General features: G+C 35.4%; 1 protein-coding gene across 2 annotated transcripts; it reads left to right on the forward strand.

Moving 5' to 3' along the window:
- The first annotated feature begins 1611 nt into the window (after positions 1–1611).
- On the forward strand, positions 1612–7929 carry LOC122246039 (uncharacterized). Of its 2 annotated transcripts, XM_086551271.1 has the most exons (7): positions 1612–1777; positions 2417–2492; positions 4079–4188; positions 4552–4725; positions 6079–6156; positions 6517–6681; positions 7162–7929. In XM_086551271.1, the coding sequence occupies exons 3-7, from the start codon at positions 4086–4088 to the stop codon at positions 7233–7235; spliced, it is 594 nt and encodes a 197-aa protein (XP_086407397.1). In that variant the 5' UTR covers positions 1612–1777; positions 2417–2492; positions 4079–4085; the 3' UTR covers positions 7236–7929. The 2 variants fall into 2 exon arrangements, with proteins under 2 accessions (XP_086407397.1, XP_042860222.2); XM_043004288.2 differs by lacking the exon at positions 2417–2492 and having other exon boundaries at positions 1613–1777.
- Positions 7930–10000: the final 2071 nt, after the last annotated feature.

Here is a 10000-nt window from a genome sequence, read left to right on the forward strand (position 1 = left end):
GATATTAATAATGATAATAATAACAATAATATTGATAATGATAATTGTAATAATACTAATAATGATAATAATAACAATAATAATGATAAAGATAATAATTATGAAAATAATATTGATCAAAAATAATAATAACATTAATAATAAAAAATAATAATGATAATGATAATGATGGTAATGATATCATTATTACCATTATCATTATTATTACCATTGTCATCATAATTATTATTGTCATCATCATCATTATAAATGGTAATAATGACAAGGCCCATTATAAAAGGAATAATGACCCTATTACTAATAATGATAATACTGATAATGAAAATACTGATGGCAATGGCGTTTATATCATATTGATACAGCAATATTAGGCATCGCCAGCTTTATTGATATAATGATAAAAATAATGATAATCTTTATTTACATATTATTAACATTGTTAATTTTAGAACTATCATTATTATCATGTTAATAATCATGAATATCATTATTTATATCATTATAATTAACATCGTTGTTATTAATATCATTATCATTCTTCCTATATACACTACAGACAAACGTATCCTCCTTCTGCAGAATATGTAATTACGATTGTCATATGAACATGCAATTGTCATATCAACATGCAATTTTCGCAAAAGGTGTCTATTCACTCACTATCTAAAGTAATTCATATTTGGTTCATTCAGTAAGTCAGATTCAGCGTGTAAGCTTTCTTGTTTTGTGAAATAGTCTGACTGTATGATATTTTATGATACATTCATGTTATTATCATTATTGTTATTGTCATTATTATTATCTTGATTATCATCGTTTCATTATTTCATCCTCATGATTATTATTATTATCATTATTGTCATATTGATTATTATTTCATTATTTCATCCTCGTGATTATTATTATCATAATCATTATCGCTGTTATCATTCTCATCACTGTTATCGTTAATACTCTCCTTATCACCATTATTATCATTCCCATTGCTGCTGTTGTTGTTATCATTGTTATTTTTATCATTATTATCACCATTATCATAATCATCATTCTTATTATCATTATCATTACCTATGATTATCATTTGACTTTTGCTGTTCTTGTTATCACTGATTAACTTGTTTTCAAGATTAACCGGTAAGAATGATAACAATTATTTAAAATCGGTAAAGCTATGAATTCAAGAAGGTACTCCAATAACTTAAAATTAATCCATACATTGCGCAATAGGCTTTCTAACAACACGATATAAACCTCAAACAGGAAATTATTTATTTGAAAACATTGAACGAGTAAACAGCTGAGCGAGTAGTCGTCCCCCCTCCCCCTCCCCCTCCCCCTCCCCCTTTAATAACAACCATCCTCGCCATTTCTGTCGCTGCGTTCGTTTGTCTGTCCGTGGATTGGGCTTTGGTTTCGTTACGTTGCTTTATTTTTTATTTTTATTTTTTTTTTAGTGTTGTGTGAGTGTATGTACGATTATTTTTTGTACTTCTGATGATGATATCGTTATTTTTTTGTCTATTTTTTGGGGGGGTATTTATATTGTTTCTGGTTACTTTCCATGAGGTTTAGTGTGATCTTTGGCCTTTGTTTTGGAATCCGGTGTCGCTGATCGGCAACGGATTGAGACGATAGGAATACCCGGGCGAGACGTTTAAACTTTTTTCAACTCGTGTTTTCTCTTCATTTCTCGCTCAGTCGCTGCAATTTACCCGTTTTTTCACTCCGGCGAACATCCACGAGGTGCTTTCCTGTCGATCTTTGAGTCTAGGAAGAGGTAATGATACGTTATTTGGCTAAAAAGGTTTAATTTATGCTGTTATGTTTCGCGAAGAAGGGTCCCAAGACTAACGCTTTCAGCTTTTAATTGTTTTTGTTTTTTTTTGGTTTAATTCTGGTCTTTTTTTTTTTTAATGAGTCTGTATTATATGGATCTATGTACCAGGAGCCACAAAGATAGGGACAGATATTAATGTCTTAAGTGAGAAATGAAAGGTATCTTGTTTATAATGAAAGTCAACTCGTTTTTTTTTTTTAAAGCCTCGTGAATATGATAATAAAAATGTTGAATAAAAGATTAGTGTAAATGTGTGCAATGGATGTCACATGTATACTATTAGCCCATCCTGTGGTAAGGTTTTGGTTGTTATATTCCTAAGATAAGGATTATTTAGGTAAATCATAAATATTCTGGTAAATTGGATACGAATACCTTGTAACTTATAAGATTATTAAAAAAAAAGCATATAGTCAAGGATAAAAGCAAATAAATCCAGTATTTAAACAAAAGCTGACGATAGCAATGATGCAGAGAGATTTCCATTTTGCCCGCAACTTAAGTGAGAGAAAGCGTGGCAAAAGGATGTCACATTCAACACAAATAGATTTTAAAATGTACCTGTGGTATTTTACTCAGAATAGGATCTATATAGGGACGCTGTGGCCTCCATACCTCATGCTCTGGCAAAAGCTATCGGATGTCTCGCATAGAGGTTTGTCTCGTTTCTTAGTTGACTAAAGATCTTGATTGAGGCGTATAAGCTTTGTTGTGCCAGAATGCGGCTGTTGAGAGTTTGAACTTAGCCGCTGGTTTGTAGATTAGCAGACTTTGATAAATGGTTATAGGGTTACCTTTCCTATCTGCATTTTTTTTTTTTTTTTTTTTTTATACACATATTAGTGTTTTTTGTGATCTTTATGGCCATTAACTTAGTTTTTTTTCTATATTCATGTTGTCTACATTTACTTTACCTGTTTGTTGTTAAATATTGTTCTCTTACTTTTTTTTTTCTTTTTTTTTTTACTTTTTCCAGTTTTATAATTTTCAGGTCATATTTGTATTATTTTATTTTTTATTATTTAATGACTACATCTTTAATTTCTACTTTTTTTCTTTTTTTTTTTTTTGGTTGTATAATTAACCCACTCACGATGGGGGCATTCCAGCCTTGCATGTCACAATGCCAGGGCTTTCAAACGCTTAGGCCTAAATCAATTAAATGGCTGGCACCATATTGTGCTGCCCGGCCACCGGGCTTTTGAATGAGCGGTACAGTAGTGTGCCACCCGTCCAGAGAGGGTTAAGAGGCCAACTCTCTTACATTTTAACATATTTTTCTGATTACCAGTTTAACATGATGGTTAAATAGTGGTTTTAAAAGTTGTCATAAATGGCTGCCAGTAGTTTGGAATCTCTAAGTCTTGTATTTTGAACAAGTCTGACACCTTCAGTGGCTGATGAAGTTTGTTTTGTGTTGCAAGGTATGCAGTGGGGATTTAGAACTTGTAATAGAACTTGCTTTAAACATCTAAAGTTAGTAATCCATAGTTTGATATTGATGTTTGAAATATGATTAAGAAATGTTATTCTTTATATTAGCATAAAAAATATATATAGTCCTTCAATTCTGTTGGGTTATTTTTTAAACAAAATGAAGCACTGGTGAGAGCAGCAAATCAAGAAACATGTATAAAAAGTCATTTTATATTTAAGCCTCATTAATGATTGTCTGCATCTTTTTTAATATTAAGGTATTATTCTAAGAATTCATAAATTTTTGGTAATTGTCCACTATACGATCACAACAAATTATTACTATAGCTATTGCACATCGGGGTTCTATCAAAACTAACAAACCTCTAACATGTGAATTCAGGGAAGATAGGCGCATGGACTGGTTCTTAATAATAAGACTTTAAAGGAAGATCTCCATGCTTTTATACTGCCAGAAAATACATGGTGGAGGTTTGTTGGCCTTTCTAAAGTACTTGCTTGAGTCTCTATGCATATCTTATTTGATGTCTGATTGCTCCCTTATCCTTCCCTTGGGCAGATTAATTTGTCTAACAGTGAGTGCTATTTTGGGTCTATTATAAAGCTGTATTGGTTATATAATAAAACACTGCCACTATAAGAAAGAGTGAACTTGCAACATTGCAAGCTTTTAAAGATGGTTCATCATTAGACGTAAGCAATTATAAAAATGATAATTAACACAGTCCAATTTCAGATAATTACCATATTTTTATTGCTGTTCCTGCAATTGAGGATCTGACTTGGAAATAATTATGATTTCAGATTCACCATGTCGACCTCTGTGGCACCAGTAATTGATCAGGAAAACCCTGTCGCTCAGAGAGGGGCAAAGATGAAGACGCACATGGGACTAGGAGTCCGCAATGCACATGGCAAGTCCTGAGAGGATGTTTGTTCTTTGCTTCTCGCTACTCTCCTTGACTTTCTTCATTCTTCATAAGCATCTAAATAGGAAATTGGCTTGACTGTAATATAACATTTATTTTGTAGTAAGCAGGGAGTGAATAATGATAACTGGGTTATTATTAGTTTTAACTTTTACTTATTGTGATTATTTATCTAAATTTTCTCTTTCTCTCCCCTACTCTCCTCTCTCTTCCTACCATCTCTCCTCTTCCACTCCCCTCCCTCTCCCTCACTCTTTCTCCTTCTATATATATGTCAGTATGTGTAACCTCTTTCCCCCCTCCCTTAACAGTTTTCAAACTTATTTCACAAGTTATTTTCCTGAACAGGATCATCGCAAGGTCTCGCAGTTCACAACCAGAAAAAGTTCACCCAGTCGTCTTCTATGTCCCACGTTAAACCCCGTTCCTTTGGTGACATCAGCAACCGCATGGGAAAAGTGAACGAAAGCATTCCTGGCAGTGCAATGAAGAAGACACAAAAGCAACATGTTCTTGCCACACGTAAGCAAAATTATGTAATGTTTTTGTGGTCCATTAACCCATTGCTGAAGGGGGATAGATTTGCTTACACAGGATCCAGGACGAGTTTTATTTCTGATCAAGGCAGCTTCTGCAACATAATTTGATTTTTCCCACTCCCTTTTAGTCACTCATTGTAGAGCTAGATCCATCTTTGTGTTTTGTTTTTTTGTGCGTTTTACTGTTTTTAGAAATTTATATCTCACAGGTTCCACCAATTCTGCAGTTGACTAGAATTGTAGTTCAGGGTCCATATCAACTCATTTTTTTTCTTTATACTCATTGTGATAGAAGTATTACTGTTTTAGGAGGGAACAAAAAGCAACTTTATTTTTTCGTAATTGTGTGCTGTCACGAACGAACAAGAAACTTATAACCATCCAAAATGAAGAGGTAGGGAAGAGGAAGGAAACTTGTGCTTTTGACAATGAGTGCCACAATAAAAGGCATCCCTACTGGCACAGTGGCACATTGTAGGCATTGGGCATGGTGTGAGTCACCCTCCTCTTGTTCTGCCTGCACATCTTTCATCTGCGGTACTTTAGAGCAAGAGGTCGGGAACTTGCTATGTGCCATCACTCTATAGAGATAGTGCTTGCTAGAGACCGTAGATGGGTGCCATTCAAGGCTCTCTCTCCTGCTGGTGCTAGGAGAAAGTGGTGCCATCTAGGTTTTGTAAGTGAGTTGAAAACCATTTTGCTTAGTATTACGGCAGTTATAATAATTATGACTGCAATTGTCAACTTCACTCACTCATTACTTATAGTACAATAAAATAACATAGTGATCCAAAATCCCCGAACGCCATGAAGCCCATTGTCAGGCAAGAGGTCCTGCGTCATGTATGACGAAAAAACACGTCATCCGTCTTTAACGGGTTAATTATGAATTATGTGTTATTTATTTTTTTTTTTGTCAATAATTTTTTTTTTTCTTTTTTTTATTAATGATTACATATTTGTTATCAGTTTGTGTTTCATGATGTCCCTTTTTTTTTTTTCTTCTTTTTTTAATCTGAAAATTAACATATTAAAAACAGTTTGAGTCTTTGTATATGCATGTCCTCATCTATTTTAGATATAAAATATGAACTAAAGCACAAGTACACACAAACACAACCTAAAAACACACACACACACACACACACACACGCATGCACACACGCATGCACACACGCATGCATACCTATGTCCAACTGTATTAATACACATACATACAACCCTGCAAAATTGAATCCACATGAATAGAAGATCCCACAGGTTAATTTGAATAAAATTATATCCTGATCTTGAAACCACTGATAAGAAGACGCTAATTAATGTTCATGTTCCTCAGCCTTGCAGCAGATTTTGGTGCAGAAGCCTGTTGCAGATCCCGAGCCCGAGTTCTTCCCAGAAATTAGTGAAAAGGAAGGTGAGAATGGCCATGTCAGATAGGGAGAAACATGTTGATTTGGCAATTGCAATGGGTTTAGATAAGTGACCTTGTGTAGGACCCATCTTTTCTGATTCTTTTTTTTATAATGTTGGTGCTTTTATCTTCATTGTTTACATACAAATTTTAGATTTTAAAATTTTCTTTCTTCATCTTTTTCACATATTAATTTTCTGCCATTTTCATTGTCATTAAAAAAATATGTATGCAGTAGGATGGATGGTTTACTTTGTCATGGTGCCATCCAGGTATATGACTGACTCTGCTTTGGCAGCAAATCATGCCATCCGCTGCTAATGGGTTAATTATTCTTTATGACTCCTTTTCTCCCTTCCCCAGATTACTCTGACATCTTCCCAGCATCGCTTAACTTGTCCAACCAGCACATTGGCAAGCTTGTCAGATTTTGGGAGGTGTGTAGACGACCCGAGCTGAGCAGCCTTTCCCCGTCAAAGATCCCAAAGTCGCCTCCGAGGCCTTTCTCTCTCATGTCCGTTATGAGAGGTATGTTTTTTAGTACTTTGATATCAATAAGATTTTATACAGTTATATTCTCTCTCCCTCCCTCCCCATCCCCCTCACTCTCCCCCCCCCTAAGTAAATGAAAAAATTTAAACATATCTTTCTTGTTTTTATTATATTGGCAATATTCTGGCCATGTGTTATATGTCATGTCAGTTAATTTAATCACCAAGAAAGTGTTTTATAACCATTTCTCATGATCTGTGAGTTATTTATATTTCTTGAATTTTCATTAAGTAGGGAAATTAATTAGTAGATGCATTATCAGATTATATAGTTATTATCATCACTAAACTGAGTAATGGGACAAAAGGCCCCAATATTCACACATTTATTCTGGTTGTAGATGTTATAAATAAAGTAAACAACTTGTGATCTCCATTACTCCCAAAGAACCCAGAAATTGATAAATCTGTATTACGCATATATATTCCTTGGATGAATCTTTTTTTTCATCCCCAGAGCCTGAGAAAGAGATCAACTTGGAACCGGTGATGGACGAAATGTTTGACCTTCCTCCACCAGCCTGGGAATGAGGGCAACCTGGAGTCTGCTTGATCGTATCCATTTTTCCGAAGGTTTTCTACAATGGCATCTCTATTTACCCAATAATAATATATGGGACAAGATGGGACAAGAAGCCTTTATGTATTTTCTCCAGTGTTTTTCTCTTCTTTTTTTCCAAGGACATAACCAGTTCAATAGGAAAATCATTTTTTTTTTTTTTTTTTCCCCCCCCTCTCTTGCATTTACATGTCGCATTCTTCTTTAGTATGATTGTATATCTGTGATATAGGAAGAGAACTCCTTCACAAAAGTTTTCCATTAGTGTAAGTGTACCTGAACTCTTTTAGATTTTTAGGTAAAGGATTTACAACTCGATATTCCCTTTGTTGCTTTGTGCATGGTCATTCTTTATGTAATAATACATAATTTGTAAGCTTTTGAGAATGACCTTATTTTTAGTATTGTATGTACCAAGTTATTTTCCTCTATTAATAAAGGCCAAAGAAAAATAAAAAATATTTAAAACTTTCATTCTCTTTTTATTACTGCTTCATACTTCAGGAAGGCTTGTTTTTAAAAAGTAAATACTCATTTTGTACTATAGAAGGCGAGAGTATTGCCTGACTGCAAAGAATTTTGTAGTAACTTTATTTAAACCTGGCTGCTTTTGACATTCTGAATATTTTGTGATGTAAAAGAGAAAATAAAGAAACTTGTTCTGTATTAATTGTTTTGTTTAATACTATTACACAAAAAATTACATACTTCAATAGTATTGAGAAGTCGTGACATTTGGTGAATGCATATGTAGAAGTGCTGATTGTGTGGTATATTCTGCCTACTTCACATGAATAGTTAAAAGCACTGACATGATGTGACTGATGTCCCAAGTTAGGCTGCTAGTTTTCTTTCTTGCTCTTGTGCTTGCATAAATTGTTTAGATATAAATAATGTTTGTCATGTGTCATATCTTATTGAGCTACTCTGTAAATTAGCTTATCATCAATCTATTCATAGTTAACCTTTACGCGTTGGACATATTTGTGTTCCATGTCGATTTCAAAATGACTCTGATAGATTGGGAATTATTAATAGTATTCATTTTCTTTCCTAAGTTTGCCATAGTTTACAGTAACACCTTTAACTTATTTTTGTATTTAAGATTATTCTGGATAATGTAAAGTATCTATAATGGTGATGTCTGCTGATTTTGGAGGTATCAGTATCGATGAAAAATGGTCAATATTAGTCAAGGCATTTGCCCCAGGACATTAGTACAATATATTTTATCCATGGCTCTGGCCAGGAAAGGTTATGATATTTATTATGTGTTCATTTTCTAGTCTTGGAAAAGTTTTGGAACTTTTAAAAATGATTTTTTTTTTTACCTATAAGTTCAAGTAAGCCAACAATGTCTCAATTCTGCATCTTTGTAATGTGCACTGTGCAGCCAAAATTTTGATGAACTGTCATAATTTTGTAATGGGAAGTAATGAAAAAGTGGAATTTTAATCTGAAAGTGCAAGAACCCTAAAATTTAGAGTTGCAACTTACAGTGGACTTTGTAGAATATCTTCAAACCTTTTACCCTTTAGTTCTCTTTCTTTCTTTCTTTCCCTCTCCCTTTCCCCCCTCTCTCTCTTTCCCCCTCTCTCTCTCTCTTTCCCCCCCCCTCTCTCTCTCTCTCTCTCTTTCCCCCCCCCTCTCTCTCTCTCTCTCTCTCTCTTTCCCCCTCTCTCCCTCTCTCTCTCTCTCTCTTTCCCCTTCTCTCTCTCTCTCTTTCCCCCCCTCTCTCTCTCTCTCTTTACCCTCTCCCTCCTTCTTTCCTCTCTCTCTCTCTCTCTCTTTACCCTCTCCCTCCTTCTTTCCCCTCTATCTCTCTCTCTCTTTACCCTCTCCCTCTCTCTCTCTCTCTATCTTTACCCCCACCCTCTCTTTCTCTCTCTCCTTCCTCCCCCCCTCTCTCTCTCTCTCTTTCTCTCTCTCTCTCTCTCTCTCTCCCCCCCCTCTCTCTCTCTCTTTCCCCCCTCTCTCTCTCTCTTTCCCCCCCTCTCTCTCTCTTCCCCCCTCTCTCTCTTTCGTATTCTCTCTTATTCTTTCTCCTGACTCTGACTCCCATCCTAGCTTAATGGCAAGACACTTCGCGGCTTTCAAGGCCGACTAACCTCAGAAGAGTGACTGAGCTGTGAAATATCCACAAGTTAATCCATGGAATTATTTATAGGCGTTTTCAAGCTTCCAATTGAACCAAAGCAGCTGTGAAGAGATAGAGGTACCACTTGTTCCCACCTCCCTTGGTTTTGGGACAGGAACTACGTCAACCCTCTTCCAACTATGGGAGTGTGGACGTCTCTTGGGGCTTATTGATGAGTGAGCTCACCCTTTATAGGTCTATATGGGAAATGATGGGATAGGGGTATACCATCACTAGCCAGGGATGGTTTTTTATGTTCTAAATTTCCTTAGAGAGAACACGACATATGCATGCTCAGTTACTCTGTTTCTTAGGAAGGTAGGTCTGCATGATCAGAAATCTCAAAAGCCAGCTGACTTGCTTCTAATTATGGGTCATGATTGATATGTCTCTTAATTTATATCTATCGTTTAGTAAGGGGATTCGAAGCTCTCAATTTTCCAGCTACTTTTCCTCCCCGACTTCCTTGGCTGAGTTCTGGGAAATTCATACGGCAGAGCTGGGTTTCCAAGTTTAATTCAGGCAGACATTTACCCTGGTTAATCTCCATGATATAATTGCAGCATCGGTAGTTCTTATACCTCTGGGTTCAAGGACGGG

The sequence above is a fragment of the Penaeus japonicus genome, unplaced genomic scaffold (assembly GCF_977035675.1).
Source record: "Penaeus japonicus unplaced genomic scaffold, GWHDUDI00000001_assembly GWHDUDI00000025, whole genome shotgun sequence".
Lineage (NCBI taxonomy): Eukaryota > Metazoa > Arthropoda > Malacostraca > Decapoda > Penaeidae > Penaeus > Penaeus japonicus.

What these genes read in the sequence shown, in the direction of transcription:
- LOC122246039 (XM_086551271.1), top strand. Translation starts at nt 4,086, where the DNA reads ATGTCGACCTCTGTGGCACCAGTAATTGATCAGGAAAACCCTGTCGCT. An exon ending in AGGAGTCCGCAATGCACATG is followed by an intron (nt 4,189 to 4,551) that starts GCAAGTCCTGAG and finishes TTTCCTGAACAG; the next exon opens with GATCATCGCAAGGTCTCGCA. An exon ending in AGAAATTAGTGAAAAGGAAG is followed by an intron (nt 6,157 to 6,516) that starts GTGAGAATGGCC and finishes TCCCTTCCCCAG; the next exon opens with ATTACTCTGACATCTTCCCA.